Raw genomic sequence first — 22,582 nt, 5'->3', positions numbered from 1 at the left:
GCAAGACATTTGCTAATAGTTTTGCTGTTAAATAGGGTCATTACTGTCATTGAAAAAAAAAAGACCAAGATACCCACCTTCATGATCCATATAAAGTTTTAAAAGACTGAATAATGATAATGATAAAGATAATGATAATGAATAATGGGGTTTCACCATGTTGGCCAGGTTGATCTTGAACTCCTAACTTCAAGTGATCTGCCTGACTAGGCCTCCCAAAGTGCTGGGATTACGGGTATGAGTCATTGTAAAACTTATATAGTACGTACTGCATACTAGGCATGTTCTAAGTGTTTTACGGGTATTAACTCACTTCATCCTCTCAATAACTTCATGTGGTAACTATTATCCCTGCTGCATAGCTGAGCAAATGGACAAACGTGTTGCCCAAGGAGGCAGTAACTGACAGAGCCAATATGAATGCAGGCTGTCTGGGTCAGGAGGCCATGCTCTTAAACCACCACACTATGCTGCTGCCTTGATCTGGCAGTCACAGGCAGATGGAGAACAGTTCAGGCGAGAGAAGTGGAGATGGAGGCCTACTTAGGCTATTAGCAATAAGTTCAGGCCCACAGTGCTAAGGACCTAACTATGCAGTGAAATCAAACAACCAAAAAAAAAGAGTGGTGTTGTTGGAAGTCAGGAGAAGGTAAGAGTATTGACTAAAAGGAGACATAAGACACGTTTCTGGAGAACTGGTTTGTTTCACAGTTTAGATGCTAGTTACATGGGTGTATATAGTTTGTGAAAACTCATCAAGCTGTATAGTTATATGTACTTTTTTTTGGTTTCGTTTTTGAGACAAAGTTTCACTCTCACTGCCCAGGCTGGTGTGCAATGGCATGATCTCAGCTCACTGCAACCTCTGCCTCCTGATTTCAAGTGATTCTCCTGCCTCAGCCTCCTGAGTAGCTGGCATTACAGGTACCCACCACCACCACACTCAGCTAATTTTTATATGTTTAGTAGAGACAGGGTTTCACCATGTTGGCCAGGCTGGTCTCAAACTCCTGACCTCAGGTAAACCAGCTGCCCTGGCTTCCAAAGTGCTGGGATTACAAGCATGAGCTATCACACCTGGACTGTTCCTTTTTTTTCTTTTCCTTTTGATGGAGTTTTACTCTTGTTGCCCAGGCTGGAGTGCAGTGGCACAATCTCGGCTCACTGCAACCTCTGCCTTCTGGTTTCAAGCGATTCTCCTGCCTCAGCCTCCTGAGTAGCTGAGATTCCCACCACCATACCCAGCTAATTTTTATATTTTTAGTAGAGACAAGGTTTCACCATGTCGGCCAGGCTGATCTCGAACTCCTGACCTCATTATCCGCCCACCTTGGCCTCCCAAAGTGCTAGGATTACGGGCATGAGCCACCATGCCCGGCCTTTTTTTTTTTTGTTTTCTTCTTCTTTTGAGACAGGGTCTCTGTCATCCAGGCTGGAGTGCAATGGTGCCATTACTATTCACTGCTGCCTGTACTTTCCAGGCTTATGCACACTCCTCCCACCTCAGCCTCCTGAGTAGCTGGGACCACAAGCACACATCACCACAATGGCTAAGTTTTAAATTTTTTTGTAGAGACAGAGTCTCCTTATGCTGCCTAGGCTAGTCTTGAACTCCTAGGAGTAAGCCAACCTCCCACCTTGGCCTCCTAAAGTGCTGGATTACAGGCATAAGCCATTGTGTCTGGCTAAGAGCTGCCATTCAGAGCTATACTGTCTGGGTTCAAATTTGCCTTTATACTCACTAGAGGTGTGATCTTGAACATGCAGCTCAACCTGTCTGTGTTGTCTTGCTTTCTGCAACTGAAAAGCTGGCATATCACAGTGCCTAATTCATAGGCTTGTCTACATATTCCATGATCACTTGAACTGGCATGCAGAGCACAAGTTCAAATGTTAGTCTTATTCTCATCATCATTTAGGCTCATAGCCATGGTATCCTATCTTAAATCAGTTACCATTTACTTTTCTTTACCATTTTCCCATTATTTAAATAATATATTATTATTTCCTGCCATATTCTAAAAAAAATTCAAAGTAGATTTGTTTTACCTGTCTTTTTTTTTTATTAGTTATCATTAGTTTATTATTAAAAGAGAGATATGGAAATTGTTTATATGATGAAAGATTTTAGAACTTCAGTGGAATGCACAGCTTCACAGTGATACCATTTCAAGAGTGATTTATTTCAGTGTACGTACTTTCGTCACCATCTCTAAATAGGAAATAATCCTTGTCATCTAGAACTACTTTGGTGCATCCATATTCTGGGAGAAGAACTTTATCTCCAACTTTCACACTAACTGGTTGAATCTCTCCACCCTTTCCTTTAGAACCTGATCCAACAGCAACTACTGTTGTTTGCAATACTTTTCCTTGAGATTTTTCTGGAAGCATAATGCCTTCTTTGGTTATAGTTTCAGCAGCACTTCTTTCAACCAATACTCGGTCAAAGAGTGGAAGAGACTTTCTAAATGCTTGTCCTGCCATGACTCTCTCCACCTCAGACTCTGCTCTGGGACACCACCGCAAGGTGAGGCCTGCAGTCCAGCCCTCGTGACATGTGAAAAGCTTACCTGTTATTTAAATAGTACAATCATATTACAGAAAATCTGGAAAATAGAAAGTCAAATATTACACTTTTAAGAGTGTAGTCACCCTGTCTTGTTCTGATGTCCCTAAAGTGACCCGCAACACAAACTACAGCAGGCACATTATAACCACCGGAAGTGGGGCCATCAGGTACAGAAAGGGCCTGCAGAGCACATACTAGTCAACATATAATCAACAAACAGCCACAACTTTTATTTTGTTTTGAAAATTTCCAATCCTATAGAAAAGTTAAAAGAACGATGCAATGAATCCCTAAATGCCACTCACCTAGCTTCACAAGTTGCTACGTTTTACCACATTTGCTTTATCTTCTCTTCACATGCAGATGTTTTATTTTTTGACAACTAAATCAATTGAATCATTTGACAATTAGGTTAAAGACATCAGGTCATTTTATCCATTAATACTTTAGCCTTTATCTCCTAGCAACAGGGACATTATCCTATATAACCATAATTCCATAATCCATCCAGGGAATTGCACAGTAGTACAGTACTATTAAGTAATATACAGTATTTTTCCAATTGTCCTTAAAAGCTCATATTTTTCCAATTGTTCTTAAAAATGACCTTTTTTCTTTCAATTTCAGGATCTAATCGAGGATCAAGAGTGCATTTAAACAGCTATGTTTCCTTAAATGTAGAATAGCCCCAGCCCCTTGTCTTTTTATGTCTTTCATAGCATTGGAGTGTATGTGTGTGTGTATTTATTTTTTTTTTTAGGTAGGGTCTCAGTGTGTTGCCCAGCTTGGAATGTGGTGGTGTAAATCATGGCTCACTGCAGCCTCAACCTCCTAGGATCAAGTGGTCTTCCTACCTCAGCCTCCCAAGTAGCTGGGACTATAGGCATGCCACCCTGCCTGGCTAATCTTTAATTTACCGGGTCCTGCTTCATTGCCCAGGCTGGTGTCAAACTCCTGAACTCAAGAGAGCCTCCTGGTTCAGCCTCTCAAAGTGCTGGGATTATAGCATTGACATTTTTCAAGAATATAGGCATTTGTCTTGTAAAGTACCTCACGATCTGGATTTGTCTCTTTATAATTTGATTCAGGTTAAACATTTTTGGGAAAATGCTATATAGCTGATATTACATACCTTATATTGCAACACATAAGAAGGTACATAATAATAATTTGTTCCATTATTAATGTTATGTTTCACAACTATTGTGAACTATTATTTATATATATATATAATTTTGAGATGTAGTCTCTGTCACCCAGGCTGGAGTGCAGCAGTGCAATCTTGGTTCATAGCAACCTCCGCCTCCTAGCCTAATTTTTTTTTTTTTAAAGACGGGGTTTCACCATATTGGTCAGGCTGGTCTTGAACTCCCGACCTCAGGTGATCTGCCCACCCTGGCCTCCAAAGTGCTTGGATTACAGGAGTGAGCCACTACACCTGGACTTTCATTCATTCATTCATTCATTCATTCATTCATTCATTCATTCATTCATTTTTCCAGGCTAATTTTTGTATTTTCAGTAGAGACGGGGTTTCACCATGTTGGCCAGGCTGGTCTTGAACTCTGTCCTCAGGTGATCTGCCTGCCTCGGCCTCCCAAAGTGCTGGGATTACAGGTGTGAGCCACTGTGCTGGCCTGCCCTAGTCTCACTTCTGGCTACCTCGACTAGAGCCCTGCAGGAAGGTTTGGAAATCAGCATGTTGACAAGCTCCTCTTGGGGGGGTCAATGGGCAGCCAGATTTAGGAAATCCTGCTTAGAGAAGACCCACTGTAGCCTCCATGAGGGGACCATCCCACAGGGCACACAATAGTAAGTGGTAGTTATGGATCTGCCCCATGTGCCAACAACTGACTCCCACAGGTGTGAAATGCAGGCAGAGGGGTTCAACCTAGACAGGTTTATTGTACCCCAAATGTATAACCTACTCAAGGTTTAAAAAAAGAAGTCACTGTAACTAGAGAAGCTACCAGATCTATGGTTCTCTAAATTTAGTCTCTACCAGAAGCACCAAGGAACATCACTCCCAAAGATTCTGAGTCAGACATCTGCAATGGGGGCCTAGGAATATGTGTTTGCAACAAGCTCTCCAGGTAGTTGAGGCAGGTGGTAGAAGGACCATGATTTGAGAGACCCAGGCTTGCTCTGCACTTTATCCACGAGAGTCCAAGAGCAAAAGAGTTGGGGAAAAGTATCTTGGCCTTCATTTGAAGTCTACTTACAAAACCAAAGAAACAAAATCTGAGGTCAGATGGGAAACGCTTCTGAGCAATTAGCCACACAGAAACATATCATATCAGATGACATGAAAACAATCCTCCATGAAACAAAAGGGTGTAGGGTGGCAGAACATAACACAGAACTTGCTGCTGGAGGGCACAGGGGAGTACCCCTCTCTGCCATGGCCCAGTTGGCTTTCCACCCTGGAAACACCGGGGAAAACAAGCAACCTTCATGGCAGAATTGGGGTCACTCCCAGGAAAGACTACTCCACAGACATGAAAATATACCGGCTAGTACTCAAAGTCGACCAAGTTCACAGCAAAAGGACCAGCAAAGCAGCCAGCCCTGGGCTCCTACCTGACTGGAACACATATCGTGCCAAGCCCTGCATTAACTCTGCGGGCCATGTTGGTGGGGCAGACTCCCCAGTTTCTCTCTTCAGACGAAAGGTCAACTCAAAGCCAAAACCACTAGGTCCATCTGTTCCTGTAAACCTGAAAGACATAAAAAGCAAATGTTTTAAGCTCTGTTACCTTAGGAAAAACACTGTCTTGAAAGTCTAAAGTTCTCCCCTTTTTTATGGTGACCTCAGTATCCAAACCCTCCATTCAGAGGAGTATCCCAGGATGTAAGCCTTGTTGGGAGGGAACATCAAAAGCCTGTAAGGAACCAGAACTCTTGCCTTGTCGTCCTGCCAGCTCTGGGTTTATGGATGTGACCTTGGCCTGGCCAAGTTCTACTGCTGGCACTCTGAATTAAGAATTCCAAATGTTGTGGCTCTGGAACATGCCTATCTGGATGATTGAGGCAACACTGCTGAAAATCTCCCTTGTTCATGCTCCATATTCCTTCAAGCTGTTAATAGGCATCTACTTTGTTTGCTAAGGAAACATGGCCTATGAGCCACAAGGCTATATGCTCTGTGATATGGTTTGGCTCTGCGTTCCCACCCAAATCTCATCTTGAATTGTAATCCCCATAGTTCCCACATGCCAAGGGAGGAACCAGGTGGGAGATGACTGGATCATGGGGGCGATTTCCCCCATGCTGTTCTTGTATAATGAGTGAGTTCTCACAAGATCTGATAGGTTTATAAGGCAGTTTTCTCTGCTCTTGCCCACTCTCTTTTGCCTGTTGCCCTCTTCCCCTTCCATCATCTGTAAGTTTCCTGAGGCCTCCCCAGCCATGTGGAATTGTGAGTCAATTAAACCTCTTTTCTTTATAAATTACCCAATCTCAGGTTATGTCTTTATAGCAGCGTGAGAACGGACTAATAGACTGTGAGGATAAGACCCTTTCTCTACTCCCATAAGGATACAACCTTGGGTGGCACTGGCTGGCCTCCAAACTCAGCATTTGTGGACAGGCTCCAAGGCAGATTACAAATACTGGGTGGGACCATATTCTTCCTGAAACTCAGCACCCAACACACACTCCTCAACTACCACATGCTCTTCCTGAAACCTGGCACTCCACATGCACTCTTCAATTGCTGGAACCCTAGAGAAGCATGGGTTGCCCTCCCTTCCCATCCCTCAGTGACCCAGAATGATGAGGATGACTGTTTCTGTGGCCACAACTCATTAAAGTGACAATGAGAGAAGGCAGGAGTCCCTGCCTCCTTGTTTGCACGAAACACTCAGGAGCCCCAAGTCTCAGAGAAGTCCCCGTAAGGGACTACATCAGAGAGGGCAATGACATGGATCGGAGAGCAGGGCCCGGATGGCACGGTGCCATACCTTGGGTAAGGAAAGCATCCAGGGAGAGCTACATGACGCTTGCCAGCATGGGAAGGTTAAATTTAAAATACATTCATGATATAATTTTCAGTAATTATATCTTGTACAAACATGAGCCATAATGATTATACACATGTAAACTCATCAGCATACAAATACAAACCATAAACTAAGATGACAGCTAACCAAGCTCCTGGAACAGCTGATCATAGATGAGAATTCACAAGGGCTGATGATGTAGTCAATGCCCAACCCTGGAATTCCACATGGCATCTTTCCTTCATCATCATGACCCCTGAGAGGCAAGGCCAGGAGATGGGATAGAAAGAGATTCCCAAGTCTTAGAAGCCTAGTTTTCTGTGCGTGGGTGAACCCAGCCCTCTTGCACTTTGCAGGGAAAGATCACCTCTGAGAAGCTAAGTTCTCTAATGGATTAAAAAGGAATCATCAGAAGTTATCATGATCAAGCCCTATGTATTTATGTATGTATGTATGTATGTATATATATAGCCATCTATCTATCTGTCTATCTATTTTTTTGAGACAGGGTCTCACTCTGTTACTCAGGCTGGAGTGCAGTGGTGTGATCTTCAGCTCATAGCAGCTGTGAACTCCTGGGCTCAAGTGATCCTCTTGCCTCAGCCTCCCAATTTTTTTTTTTTTTTTTTAGTAGAGGTAAGGTCTCCCTATGTTACCCAGACTGGTTTCGAATTCCTGTGCTCAAGCAATCCCCTGGCCTTGGCCTCTCAAAGTGTTAGGATTACAGATATAAGCCACCATGCCCAGCCTATTTATTTATTTTTGAGACAGCATCTTGCTCTATACAGTGGTGTGAACATGGTTCACTGTAGCCTTGACCTCCCGGGCTCAAGCAATCCTCCCACCTCAGCCTCCTGAGTAGCTGGAACCACAGGTGTGCACCACCATGCCCAGCTAATTTTTAAAAATTTTGTACAGACAGGATCTCAACACATTGTCTAGGCTAGTCTTGAACTCCCAGGCTCATGCCCCGGCCTCCCAAAGTGCTAGGAACACAGGCATGAGCCACAGCACCTGGTCCAATTATATTTAAAGGAAGTATCCACAGTTTGCATTTTATCCAGGTGTATGTAGCAAGAGGGGAAACAGAATCCATTTTGAGGGCACAAACGTGGAATTTTGGAGAGCAGGCCAGCAGAAGATGCTTGGACACACAATGTAAGCTACTTTATTTCCTTGAAGTACCCTGTTTGGGGTCAATTCAGTGCAGGGAGGCTAAGGGAACAGCCACCAAACTCTAAGTTGGAAAAGCTACCTCTCTGGAGCTGCAGGTTTGGGAGGGGTGTGAAAACCTGGGGTAATGCCAAGACTGACTAGAGTTAAAACTATGCAAAGGAAGATGGGTCATTAGGGCAAAGGGAAGATTTTAAGCAGCCACCAATTAGAGGCAGCTTTGTTAAATGTATTAAACCATTACTCCAAGGCTTTCATCTTGGGCCAAGAAAAATACATGATTTCTAACCACAAAAACTTGAGAAACAGGCTAAAAGAAATTTGTTCCTCTTCAGCTGTACAATGGGGAGAACCCTCAAATCAGAGAGAGAAAAATCACTGGATCGGATGCATTCACACAGCACTACCTCACTAAGGAGGGGCTGGGTGCACACGCACCTAGAGCTGTGCATGTGTGCACACGCACATGTCCACCATCTGCCTCCACACGGGGTGCTTTCTGGGCCACCTCTGTGGTGGGCAGGCCAGCCCTCACTTGGCTGGGTGGGAGGAACAGGCCTGGCCAGATGGTCTCCACCTGCATTTGATTACCACCCACAGCCTGGCTGGAAGCAACCTCTAAACTCTGAAACATGAATTTGGAATGGCCCAGTCTCAGGATAAACACACGACCTGAAGCCTGTCAGAAGTTCTCTTTTTCAAAGCAGATTGCCTGAGCAATCGCCAAGTGACAAGGTCATTCCATCTTTAAAGTCTCCTGGAGGGGCTTGGCTTGATCTGGACTTGCTCGAGTAAGGGCTTCTCTAGCCAAAGTGGTTTTGTCTGAACAGAGAATGAAGCCCCTCCTAGGGAGCAGCTGTCTCTCACATCTTTGAAGAAAGCAAAGCATGAGAGGAAATTGGCGTGTGCTGCAGGAGGTAGGATCTGGGTTAGGGCAAAGCATTTTTCTAACACAGAAGTCTACTAAAATACTGGCTGATAGTAAATGTGGCCAGTGGAATTTCTTCCTACAGAAATTAAAAAAAATAATAAAGGAAAGATTCTCCCCAGATTGGTAGAGTGGGGTAAGGGGCCCTAACTGTCTTATTCCAAAAGGATGAATGAGATAAGACTCTCAAGACTGTTTCGGGATCAAGAATGCTTGATCCTGTTCACAGGGTGTCTGGGGGAAGGCTGGCTTTGTCCCAGCAGTTTGGCAAGTCTGCCTGATGGCTGTGGCAACCTCAAGAGTAACATCAAACCTGCAGACAAGAACACACACCTTGAATCCTAGACATATAGCAGTCTGACCATCGGAACTCACCCAGAAGGGTCCCCCAAAGTACCTAAGAAGGCATCAATCAGCATCCAAGAGCCCAAAATGACGGCTGAGTCTAGGCAGGAGATGAAGAGAAACTGAGGAGAGACTTTCTATAGGAAACACACCTGGGGTGCAGAAAGAGCTGACCCAAAAGTCAGCATCTCAGGCTCAACACCATTATTTATTTATTTATTTATCTATGAGATGGAGTCTCACTCTGTCACTCGGCTCGCTGCAGCCTCTGCCTTCTGGGTTCAAGCAATTCTCCTGCCTCAGCCTCCTGAGTAGCTGGGATTACAGCTGTGCACCACCACACTCAGCTAATTTTTGTGTTTTTATTAAGAGAGAAGGTTTCATTATGTTGCCCAAGCTGGTCTCAAACTTCTGACCTCAGGTGATCTGCCCGCCTCTACCTCCCAGAGTGTTGGGATTACAGGTGTAAGCCACTGCACCCAGCCCATTATTTACTATTATAAGGAAATGCAAATCAAAACCAGTGAGCTACCACTGCTCCACACCCTTTAGCATAACTAAGAGACAGATAATAAATATGAGAGAGGATCTGGAGAAACAGGAATATTCACACATCATTGTGGGGGGGAATATAAAATGATGGAGCTACTTTGGAAAAACAGTTTGGCAGTTCCCAAAAAAGTTAAACAGTCACCATATGACCCAGCAGTTCCACTCCTAGGTATATGCCCAAGAGAACTGAAAACCTGGCTGGGCGTGGTGGCTCATACCTGCAATCCAGCACTTTGAGGGGTGGTGAGGTGGATGGTCCACTTGAGCTGGGGAGTTTGAGACCAGCCTAGGCAACATGGCCAAACCCTGTCTCTATTAAAAAAAGATACAAAAATTAGCCAGGCGTGATGGCTCACACCCGTAGTGCCAGCTTCTTGGGTGGGGGTGTGGAGGCAGCGGGAAAATCACCTGAGCCCAGGGATGTCAAGGCAGCAGTGAGCCTTGGATGGTGCCACTCCAGCCTGGGCAACAGAGTAAGGCTCTTTCTGAAAAAAAAAGAAGAAAAAAGAAAACCTGTTCACATAAAAACGTATATACCAATGTTCATAGCAGCATTATTCATAGTAGCTAAAAAATAGAAACAATCCAATGTCCATCAATTGAGGAATGGATAAAATGCAGTATATCTGTACAATGGAATATTACTTGGCGATAAAAAGGAATGAGGTATGGGTACACTATAACATGGATGACCTTGAAAACATCATGCTCAGTGAAAGAAGCCAGATACAAAAGACCACCTATTGTATGATTCTATTTTTATGAAATGACCATAATAGGCAAATGCATAGAGAAAGCAAATATGTTGCCGGTTGCCAGAAATGGGTGAGGAGGGAATGGGGAAAGCTGATGGGTACAGAATTTCTTTTTCGGATGACAATGGAAATGTTCTTTTTTTTTTTCTGAGACAGAGTCTCACTCTGTTGCTGGGGCTGGAGCACACTGGCACAATCTTGCCTCACTGCAACCTCTGCCTCCTGGGTTCAAGTGATACTCCTGCCTCAGCCTCATAAGTAGTCAAGACTACAGGCATGTGCCACCATACTCGGTTAATTTTTGTATTTATTTTTACTAGAAACGGAGTTTTACCACGTTGGCCAGGTTGGTATCAAACTCCTGACCTCAAGTGATCTACTCACCTCGGCCTCAAAGTGCGGGAATTATAGGTGTGAGCCACTGTACCCAGCCTGGGAGATGGAAATGTTCTGGAATTAGATAATGTAATGGTTGTGTAACCTTGTAAATAAACTTAAAAAACACTGAATTACACACTTTAAAAGGGTGAATTTCGTGGTATATGATTTATTTTTAAAAAGCTGTCATCTCAGGTACACCTAAATGTTAAGGGAGGGAGGGCCAAACACACCGGTTGAGCCAGGTCTTTATCTGGCTCTACCTGTAAATATCTACTACAATTAACTAGACACTTACATTTGAGGCCTTGGACTATGTCTTTCCTATGTTATATCATTTAACTCTCTATAACTCTAGGACTCATTGTTTGTTATATTCATTTAACATACAAATGAGAAACACTGATAGAGTTTATGTAATAGTCCATAAATCACAGAGCAAGTGATACAACTAGAACTTGAAGTCTGGGTAACTCCAAAGCTCATCTCCTTATCTGAGGTAGGATCTCACTTTGCTGCCCAGGCTGGAGTGCAGTGGCATGATCAGGGCTCATCGTGGCCACAACCTCCTGGGTTCAAGAGATCCTCTCACCTCAGCCTCCTGAGTAGCTGGGATTATAAGTGTGTACCTAATTCATCTGCTTTCACCTAATTAAGCCCTCATATTGCTGTGTGACCAGAGGCAAGCTATTTACTCTCTCTGTGCCTCAGTTTCCTCCTCTATAAAATGCAGATAATAACAATATTCCATAGAGTGGTTATGGGGATTAAACATTTAGAAACTGAACTTGGAACACTATAAGCATTACATCACTTACTTGAAGTGAAGAAAGCCAGTCACAAAAGACTACATGTTGTATGATTTTATTTACATTATAGGATAAATACTATAATTTGCAGTATATAATATAAATTATACTTATATCAAATGTCCGGAATGGATAAATCTATGGAGAAAGTGGATTAATGGTTGCCTAGGACTGGGGTAGTGGGGACAAATGGGGAGTGATTGCTAATGAATATGGATGGAGTTTCTTTTTAGGGTAATGAAAAAGCTCTAAAATTAGATTGTAGTGAAGCTTACATAACTATAAATATGCAAAACAACCACCAAAGTGTACAGTTTAAATGGGTGTACACTTTGTATGCCTTGTGAATTATATCTCAATACATGTTTTATTCATTTATTTTTTAATTTGGAAAAACTAAAAAACCTGATAGAAAAAATTTGCATACTCGACATAGATAGATATAGGTTTATGTATCCCTTAAGCATAAGACAACATGTTTGACCTCACACATAATAAGAAAATGCAAATGAAAACAATAAAATACCATTCTCACCTATCAGACCGGCAAAAATTAGTAAGTATGACATCACATTCTGTTGCTGAGGTTGTGGGGAAAGAGGCACTCTCATATGTTGCTGGTAGGGATATAAATTAGTACAACTTTTATTGAGGAGAATTAGGTAATATCTAATAAAACCACATATAGGTTTATACCTTTAGATCCAGCAATCCCACTTCTAAGAAATTGTAATTGCAAATTACTGGAAACCACCTAAATGCCCATTCATAGGAGAATAACTCAAAGACTAGTATGCTGCTGTAGGAAAGAATGAAGAACTCTACAAACTGGTATAAACATGGTTAGGTGGAAAAAGCAAAAGAGGAGGCCAGGCACGGTGGCTCACGCCTATAATCTTAGCACTTTGGGAGGCCAAAGCAGGCAGATTGCCTGAGCCCAGAAATTCGACATCAGCCTGGGCAACATGGCAAAGCCTTCTCTCCACAAAAAACACAAAAATTAGCTGGTCATGGTGGCATGTGTCTATAGTCCCAGCTACTCAGGAGACTAAGGCAGGAGGATCACTTGAGTTCAGGAAGTAAAAGGTGCAGTGAGCTGTCATTATGTCACTGCACTCCAGCCTGAGAGACAGAGTAAAACTCAGTCAAAAAAAAAAAAAGAGCAAAGGATATTACAGACAGGAGCCAAGCGCAGTGGCTCACATCTGTAATACCAGCACTTTGGGAGGCTGAGGCAGGTGGATTACCTGAGGTCAGGAGTTTGACCAGCCTGGCCAACATGATGAAACTTCATCTGTACTTAAAAAAAAAAAAAAAAAACAGGCCGGGTGTGGTGGCTCATGCTGTAATCCCAGCACTTTGGGAGGCGGAGGTAGGTTGATCACAAGGTCAGGAGTTCAAGACCAGCCTGATCAACATGGTGAAACCCTGTCTCTACTAAAAATACAAAAATTAGCCAGGTGTGGTGGGTATGCGCCTGTAATCCCAGCTACTCAGGAGGCTGAGGCAGGAGAATCACTTGAATCCAGGAGGCAGAGGTTGAAGTGAGCCAAGATCACATCACTGCATTCCAGCTTGGGGAACAGAGTGAGACTCCAGCTTAAAAAAAAAAAACAAAAAACCCAAGGTGGGCAGATCACCTGAGATCAGGAGTTTGAGCCCAGCCTGACCAACATGGAGAAACCCTGTCTCTACTGAAAATACAAAATTAGCTGGGCGTGGTGGCACATGACTTTAATCCCAGCTACTCAGGAGACTGAGGCAGGAGAATCACTTGAACCTGGAATGTGGAGGTTGCAATGAGCTGAGATCACGACATTGTACTCCAGCCTGGGCAACAAGAGTGAAATTCTGTCTCAAAAAAGCAAAAACAAAATTAGCAGGGCATGGTGATGCACACCTGTAATACCAGTTACTTGGGAGGCTGAGGCAGGAGGATCGTTTGAATCCAGGAGGTGGAGGTTGTAGGGAGCAGAGATCGAGCCATTGCACTCCAGCCTGGGCAACAAGAGAGAAACTCTGTCTCAAAAAAAAAAAAAAAGAAAAGAAAAGAAAAGAAAAGAAAGGAAGATAGGAAAATATACATTACCTACTCATTTCTGCAGAAACCCATGTGGGAAGGATAGACCAAAAATAAATGAGATGGATTTTCACATGCAGTAGGTGGGAAGGAGATAGAAAGCACTGTGGGGTGTGAGGGTGGGTAACATTTCTTTGAATACTCCTTTTTGTACAGTTTTCACTTTTGGTTTTGGATCCATGATAATGCTTTCACATACTCATATGAAATAGAATCAATGAGGAGGGAGAAAAATGCTAAAATATAATAAAAACAGAAATTAATGAAACTAACATTATTTGAAATGAACCATATGACCACAGTGAAAGAGGGAAAAGAAGAAAAGATATACGGCTGGGCGTGGTGGCTCATACCTGTAATCCCAGCACTTTGGGAGGACAAGGTGGGTGGATCACCTGAGGTCAGGAGTTTGAGACCAGTCTGGCCAACATGGTGAAACCCCATCTCTACTAAAAATAGAAAAATTAGCAAGGCGTGGTGGCGGGTGTCTGTAATCACAGCTAGTCAGGAGGCTGAGGTAAGAGAATTGCTGGAACCTGGGAGGCGGAGATTGCAGTGAGCAGAGATCGCACCATTGCACTCCAGCCCAGGTGACAACAGTGAGACTCCATCTCAAAAAAAAAAGGAAAGAAAGAGAGAAAGAGAAAGAAAGAAAAACAGACAGACAAGACATAACCCAAATAATGTTGTTTTTTTTTTGCTCTGTCACCCATGCTGGAGTGCAATGGCTCAATCTAGGCTCACTGCAACCTCCACCACCCGGGTTCAAGCGATTCTCCTGCCTCAGCCTCCCCAGTAGCTGGGATGACAGGTGTACACCACTATGCCAAGCTAATTTTTGTATATTTTTAGTAGATGTGGGTTTTCACCATGTTGGCAGCCAGGCTGGTCTCAAACTCCTGACCTGAAGTGATCCAACTGCCTTGGCCTCCCAGAGCACTAGGATTATAGGTGTGAGTCACTGCACCTGGTTTGAAATATATATATATTTTAAAGGCAGGCAAAAATGAACCCCATAGGTATGGTATTTACTTATTTATTTATTTTGAGACAGAGTCTTGCTCTATCACCCAGGCTGGAGTGCAGTGGCATAATCTTGATTCACTGCAATCTCCACCTCCCAGATTCAAGAGATTCTCCTGCCTCAGCCTCCCAGGTAGCTGGGACTACAGGTGTGCACCAACACACCTGGCTAATTTTTGTATTTTTGGTAGAGATGGGGTTTCACCATGTTGGCCAGGCTGGTCTTGAACTCCTGACCTCAGGTGATCCACCCATTTGGGCCTCCCAAAGTGCTGGAATTACAGGTGTGAGCCACTGCACTAGGCCTCCATAGGTATAGTTTTAGAACTGGAGGTATCAGTAGAATTCATAGTATTTAATAGAGCACCCGATATAGAAATAGAGTGGTATGTGTATATGTGCGTGTGTGTTTCCTAGTTCTCGCCACTGGGAGCAGTGACACCCCAATAGCAATGATAATACCTATCCCCTGGATCATGGCTTCTATATACCATTTTCCACTAAATAGAAACAGGTTTTCCTGGATAAATGGCTGATTCCAGGGCTGACAAAGTACAAAATAATTCTTGAACTTCCTATTGTGCCAGAAGGTAAGGAAGTGGTTCGAAAAATGATGGGAACATGCCAAAAACAGAAAGCCCAAACTCAAGGTTCTCACTGGCCAAACTGAAAACAATCTGAGCATCAAATTAAAGGATTCTAACAAATCATAATTAATTAATTAAAATAAAAATCTTTGAGTCCACACTGTCTGTAATGGACCTAGTGACACTGGCTCTAAAGATTTTGGACTTGCCAGCCTCCACAGCTGCAAGAGCCAATTCTTTCTAAGTCTCTTTCTACATTTGTATCTATATTATGTGTATAGATGATATAGATATAGATATGTAAGTGTGCATCTCCAATTGTTTTCCCTAGAGAGCCCTAATACATTGATATAAATAAATGAATAAATAAGTAAATACGGAGAAGACTCTTCCTTATAGTAAAATCTCAATATCAGTGAATAAATGTAGAAGCAATCATCAAATGAGAAGTCACTATTTGACAACTCTTGCAATAATAACTCAGGCAAAAATCATCAATGGATGCTAAAAATAGTGGGTAAAAAGACCGGGTGCCATGGCTTATGTCTGTAATCCTAGCACTTTGGGAGGCTGAGGTAGGTGGATCACCTGAGGTCAGGAGTTCAAGACCAGCCTGGCCATCATGGTGAAACCCCATCTTTAGAAAAAAAAAAAATGGGTAAAAAAATCTGATGAGAAACAAGATACTGACATAGCCTCAAAATGCCTTCCCACAAGTTACTTATTAATTATTAATGGAAAAGCAGTAACTATAAAGAAGAGAAACCTAGCAGACACCGCCTTAACCAAGCATTCAAAGTACTTAGACATCATCAACAGTAATTAGACAAATCAACATCAAGTGCCTCCTGATATGCTTACTGAGAAGGACACATGTCTGTGATATTCCTACAGAGAAATGCATATGTTGATCCTATACATGAGGAAACATCAGACAAATCCAAACAGAAGGACATTCCGTGAAATAACTGACCTGTACTCTTCAAAAGGTCATGAAAAACAGAGATTGTGGAACCATTTGAAGGCATCTAAGAGACATGACAATTAAGTTACTAAAAAAGACTCTGGAGTAGCTGAAGTAAGGTGACCAACATGTCTTGTTTGCCCAGGATTTTTCCGGCTTTAGAACTGGAAGCCCCACATACCAGGAAAAGCCCAGGCAAATGGGGACAATTGGTCAACTGATCCTGAAGTGTCCACTGTCTGACTCACACAAAGCAAAACACCACCACACTTAAAAAGCACCAAATATGCCTCAAGAGCCACCAAAATGTCAGCAGTGCCAGAGCACAGTCTTTGAAGTCAGGCTGCCTATGCTCAAATCCTGGCTCTGCCACTCTTCCTGGCTATGTGACCCTGGCCAAATCACTTAGCCTCTCTGTGCCTTGGTTTCTTTATCTGTAAAATGTAGATAAGAGTTTACTTCCCTTTTTCATTTCTAATGTAAACTATGAACTATGGGTGATGATGATGTGTCAATGTAAGTTCACTGACTGTAACAAATGTACCATTCTGGGGAAGGATGTTGATAGTGGGAGAGGCTACATGTACGCGTTTGTGTACATGCACGTATGTGGTAAGCAGAGGGTGTGTGGCAACTCTGTACTTTCTGCTCAGTTTTGCTGAGAACCTAAAACTGCTCTAAAAAATGAATGTATTAGTAGCTTCCATACAGTAGCTACTAAAATGAGTTAGCATATAATATAGAAAACACTTAGAACAGCACCTAGAACACAGTAGATCTTTGTGGCAGTGACTACTTACTGTAGCAGTTTCCAGTTCTGCTCATTTACCTAAGGGAATAATCTTACATCTAGGAAAAAAAAGCCTCTTGCATAAATATGATCAGTAGTTTACAAGAAAAAATCTAGAAACCATCTAAGTGTTCTACAAGCAGTGGTATTATATGAGTTCTGGCACATTACATGGTAGGACATTACAAGCCACTAAAAACAATGGTTCTGAAAGCAGGACTAACCTTTGAGAGGCGAGAGTTTCTCTTTCCACCTCTAACTGGTAAAGAGGAACAGAAACTTTACATCGGAACCCCACTCTACGGCCACTACTGTTTTCTGTTCACCTATTATTTACTACAGCATAAAAATAACTCCTTTCAAAATGGTCAAGAAATTAGGACCCTTGTACATTGCTGGTGGAAATATAAGATGATACAGCTGCTATGGAAAACAGTATGGCGGTTACTAAAAAGTTAAACAGAATTGTCACATGATCCAGCAATTCTACTTCCAGGTTTATATTCTAAAGAACTGAAAGCATGGTCTTGAATAGAAATTTGTATACTGATGTTCAGAGTAGGATTATCAGCAATAGTTAAAAGGTAGAAGAAGCAACCCAAGAGTCAGTCAACAGATGATGGATAAGCCAAATTTGGTATATACATATAATGGAATATCAGTCAGCCTTTAAAAAAGGAAGAAAATTCTGACACATGCTACAACATGGATGAACCCTGAAGACATTATGCTAGGTGAAATAAGCGAGGCACAAAGGGAAAATATCATGATTCCACTTATGTGAGGTACCCAGAGTAGTCAAATTCATAGAGACAGAAATAAGATGGTGGTTGCCAGGGGCTGGAGGAAGTGAGAAGGGGGAGTTATTGTTTAACAGGTACAGAGTGTTTCTGGAAATGGAAGGTGGTTATGGTTGCACAACAATGTAAATGTACTTAATTCCACTGAACTGTAAACCTACAAAATGATTAAAATGGTCAATTTGGGGCTGGGTGCAGTGGATCATGCCTATAATTCCAGCACTATGGGAGGCCAAGGTAAGAGGATTGCTTGAGCCCAGGAGTTTGAGACCAGCTTGGGCAACAATAAGGACACCCCATCTCTACAAGTACTTAAAAAATTAGCTGGGCATGGTGGTATGCACCTGTGGTCTCAGCTACTCAGGAGTTTGAGGCAGGAGGATCACTGAGCCTGGGAGGTCCAGTGTGCAGTAAGCTGTGACTGCACCACTGCACTCCAGTCTGAGTAACAGTGCAAGACCTTGTCCCAAAAGAAAGAAAAAGGTAAATTTAAATTATGTAGGCCGGGCACGGTGTCTCATGTCTGTAATCCCAGCGCTTTGGGAGACCAAGGCAGGCAGATCACTTGAGGTCAGGAGTTCAAGACCAGCCTGGCCAACATGGTGAAACCCCGTCTCTGTTAAAAATACAATTAGCCATGAGTGGTGGCACATGCCTGTAGTCTCAGCTACTCAGGAGGCTGAGGCAGGAGGATTGATTGGTCCCAGGAGGCAGAGGTTGCCGTGAGTTGAGATCACGCCACTGCATTTCAGCCTGGGCAATAGCATGAGACTCCATCAAAAAATAATAATAACCGGCCGGGCGCGGTGGCTCAAGCCTGTAATCCCAGCACTTTGGGAGGCCGAGGCGGGTGGATCACGAGGTCAAGAGATCGAGACCATCCTGGTCAATTTGGTGAAACCCCGTCTCTACTAAAAATGTAAAAAATTAGCTGGGCATGGTGGCGCATGCCTGTAATCCCAGCTACTCAGGAGGCTGAGACAGGAGAATTGCCTGAACCCAGGAGGCGGAGGTTGCAGTGAGCCGAGATCGCGCCATTGCACTCCAGCCTGGGTAACAAGAGCGAAACTCCGTCTCAAAAAAAAAAAAAAAAAATAATAATAATTTAAGAAGAAGATAAATTACATGCATTATGCCACAAATAAATGGTTATGAAAAAAATGTGAAACACAATTCAACATAAAGTATGACTCAAAATATTTACGTGTATACACAATTTAAAATGAGTAAAATATATATGGGAAAGAGAAAATGCAATAAAATTATTATAGTGGCCATTATAGTATAATTTTTCTTTTTCAAACTTCTTTGTATTTTCCAAATTTTCTACCATTTATAATCTCCTGGCCAGGCACAGTGGCTCATGCCTGTAATCCAGCACGTTGGGAGGCTGAGGCGGGTAGATCACCTGAGGTCAGAAGTTTGAAAGCAACCCAACCACAGTGGTGAAACCCCATCTCCACTAAAAACACAACATTAGCTGGGTGTGGTGGCATGCGCCTGTAGTCCCAGCTACTCAGGAGGGTGAGACAGGAGAATCGTCTGAACCCAGAAGGCAGAGGCTGCAGTGAGCCTAGATGGCACCACTGCACTCCAGCCTGGGTGAGACAGAGGGAGACTCTGTCTTAAATCATCATCATCATCATCATCATCATCATCATCATCTCCAGCCTAGACTATAAAATCCACAAAGGCAGGGTTGTATCTTGGCCACTACTGTATCTGCAGGTCTAGCATGCAAGGATTCTCATGGTCTGTTGGTAAGTGTTCCTATGGATACAACAAGGGCATGGCAAGAGAGGCCCAAGGTCAGACCTCTTTCTCTAGGGGTGGCCTGGATGCTTCCATTGGTCTCTGAAGCAAAGAATGCCAGGCCAGCTATGGTGGCTGCTGACCCTGCAAAGCTATCAGGGTTACGCATTATGGCTCAGTCTCAAGCCCAGTGATGGTGTCAGAAGAAAAAGAAGAGGGGACCACCTGCCTCTGGAAACACATGGCATAGGAGGCCAGCCCAGTCCAACTCTAGAACCAGGGGTGATGTCACTTCTTCCCCTACAAAAGCTCTTGTCTCTTTCTTTCCCCCTTCCTCTTCCCCTTGCTTCTGGTCCCAGGCTGGATGGAGAACTAGGCAGACCCATCCTTTATCCTGGGGTTGGTTCTCCTTTCCAACCAGCCCTTCTCCTTCAGAATTAGGCTTTCTCACCTTACTGGGCTAGATAGTCTCTCCAGAATAGACCTTCTAGATCCCGTACAGGGGATAGAGGTAGAGGTGGGCATCAGGGGTATAGACTCGCAGACGTTTTCCTGTGATGGCCTCCTTCTAAGTGCACACACACATATATCTCCCATGCATGTCTCCAACAGGTGTAGGGACAAGCCTAGCCTTAGCCCAGCTAGACCCAGAGACTAAAGAGAAACTTGAACTGCAGACCTCCAGTTGCTCTAGGGCTCTGCACAGAGGCTGCCTGCAGCTTCTCTACAATCTCTCTGTATCCCTGGGTAGTGTCACACAAGTCCAAGGACCACTCACCCAAACTCCAGCATACGCTTGGGGCACCAGCTGCCTCTCCCATTTGCACTGCTTCCTGTCAATCTGCTCTAAGACCCTCAGTACTGGCCCAAGCTCCATGATGCTCTGAGACTAGCCACTGCTCTGCCCTTTACACTTACGCAGAAAATGAACAACAGCCTGGCAAAGGGAGGGCATCATTGGAAACCTCTTCACTAGGAAAGCAGAATGTGAGCATTTCCCCTTGGGTGGCCTCCGCCTGTCCCCTAGGGGGCTTCCTAGGTGGGGAAAGAGGGACAAAGTCAGAGTTCCACTTTCTCCAGAACTCAGTCCCTGCCATCTCCTCACCACAGTCTCCTTTGGCAACCTCATGAAATGGCCACCACACCTCTGTTGAGGATTCCCAAATCTATCCCCAAGCAAAGAACCAGACCTAGATACTTCTAGCTCAGTCTATGCAAATCCAAAATCAGTATCTTACCAAACCTGATCCTTCTCCATCTTTACCTAGCTTGAAGAAGAGCACCACTGTGGTAGCCTGAATAAATGTTGCCTAATGCCCACATTCAAATCTCTAGAACTTGTGATATGCTACCTTAAAAGGCAAAAGGGACTTTGCAAATGTAATTCAGTTAAGGATCTTGAGATGAAGATGATCTTACAGTGAATTATCTGGATGGGCTCCATTTAGTCCATGAGTCCTTAATGAAAGAGAGGTAAAAGATCAGAGAGATGTGACATAAGAACTTATCTGTTGTTGCTCACTTTGAAGATGAAGGGAGTGGCCATGAGCTAAGGAAAGAACATGGCCTCTAGAAGCTGTAAATAGCAAGGAAATGAATTCTCCCTCAGGCACTTTGATTTTTTTTTTTTTTTTTTTTTTTTTTGGAGACAGGGTCTTCCTGTGTCACCCAGGCTTCAGTGTGTGGCATGATCATGGCTGTTGCCTCAGCCTCTTGGGCTCAGGTGATCCTCTCACCTCAATCTCCCAAGTAGCTGGGACCACAAGCATGGGCCACCATGCCTGGCTAATTTTTTTTTTTGTAGAGATGGGGTTCTACCATGTTGCCCAGACTGGTCCCGAACTCCTGAGGCTCAAGCCATCTCCTGCCTCAGCCTCCCAAAGTGCTGAGATTATAGGTGTGAGCCACCACACCCCACCTAGCACCTTGATTTTGACCCAGTGAGATAGATTTTTGACCTCCAGAATTGTAAGATAATAAATATACATTGTTCTAAGACACTAATTTTGTGGTAATTTTTTAATGGTAGCAATAGGAACTAAAAAAACCAACAAGCCAGAATCCCAAGAGTTGTCCTCCAGTCCTCCCTCTTCCCATGTGCAGCCAGTCAGACAGTCAGTGAGTTCTGGCAACTCTGCCCTCTCCCTTCTCATTGACTCTCAATCTGTCCTCTTCTCTCCATCTCAACTGCCACACCATGGGTTAGCCTTCTGCATCTTCACTTGGGTGGCCAACAACCTCTACCTCACTGATCTCCTGCTTCCTGCTGTTCAGTGTTATTCCCAAAGTGGAAATGATACACCTTTTTCCTGCTTAAAAATCCTCCAAAGCCCATCCACATCCCCAATCTGCAGGATAAAGTCCAGACTTCTCAGTAAGTCTCACAAGGCCACTGTGAACCAGGTCCTGCACCTCCTCTGCCTTATACTCTAGGCCAAATGAATGGACTGGCAGATCTGTGGACACACTGAGGACTTACTTGCCTCTGAAATCGTGCAGGTGTTCTCTTTTCTTTGCCCTCTGCTCATCTGCAGGAAAGCTCAGATGTTGTCTTCTCTGAGTATCCTCTGTTTGCCCTTCTATTCCTCACAGTGGAAGACAGATCCCTGAGAGCCCCAAGGAAAACAATTCTGCCAAGAACCTGTGGGAGCTGGGAAGCAGATCCTTCCCCACTGGAGCCCCAGGTGAGAATGCAGCCCGACTGACACTCTGACTGCAGCCTTGGGAGGCCCTAAGCATAGCACTCAGATGAGCTATTCAGATGTGAGAGAACAAATGTGTGTTGTTGTAAGCTGCTGATATGCAACAACAGAAACCAGTATGTCTACCCTGCTCTCTTCCTTGAAGGGCTGGCCTGTGTGGGGCTCCTGAGCCCTCTGGCACGTAACTGGGTTTAGCCAGTGAGAGTTCTGATAGGAGCATGGTGGCTCATGGCTGTAATCCCAGCACTTTGGGAGGCTGAGGTGGGAGAATCACTAGAGGATCAGGAGTTTGAGACAAGCCCGGCCAACATGGTGAAACCCCATTTCTACCAAAAATACAAAAAAATTAGCTGAGCATGGTGGCATGCGCC

At 43.8% G+C, this 22,582-nt stretch overlaps 1 protein-coding gene and 1 pseudogene across 6 annotated transcripts in view; both read right to left on the bottom strand.

Annotated features, from left to right (window-relative positions):
- The window catches only part of SUFU (SUFU negative regulator of hedgehog signaling), a 125,875-nt gene that overhangs the window by 71,755 nt on the left and 31,538 nt on the right, over positions 1-22,582 (bottom strand). For all 6 annotated transcript variants that reach the window (XM_035268939.3, XM_035268937.3, XM_035268938.3 and 3 more), the window contains exon 3: positions 5,153-5,289. In XM_035268939.3, coding sequence (XP_035124830.1) covers positions 5,153-5,289 — 137 coding nt within the window. The remainder of the gene's footprint in view (positions 1-5,152; positions 5,290-22,582) is intronic.
- On the bottom strand, positions 1,986-2,614 carry LOC108594194 (10 kDa heat shock protein, mitochondrial pseudogene; annotated as a pseudogene).

Source organism: Callithrix jacchus, chromosome 12 (genome assembly GCF_049354715.1).
Source record: "Callithrix jacchus isolate 240 chromosome 12, calJac240_pri, whole genome shotgun sequence".
In the NCBI taxonomy this organism is placed as follows: Eukaryota; Metazoa; Chordata; class Mammalia; order Primates; family Cebidae; genus Callithrix; species Callithrix jacchus.
Note: the sequence above shows the minus strand (reverse complement) of the source record. Positions and strands in the feature narration are given on the sequence as shown.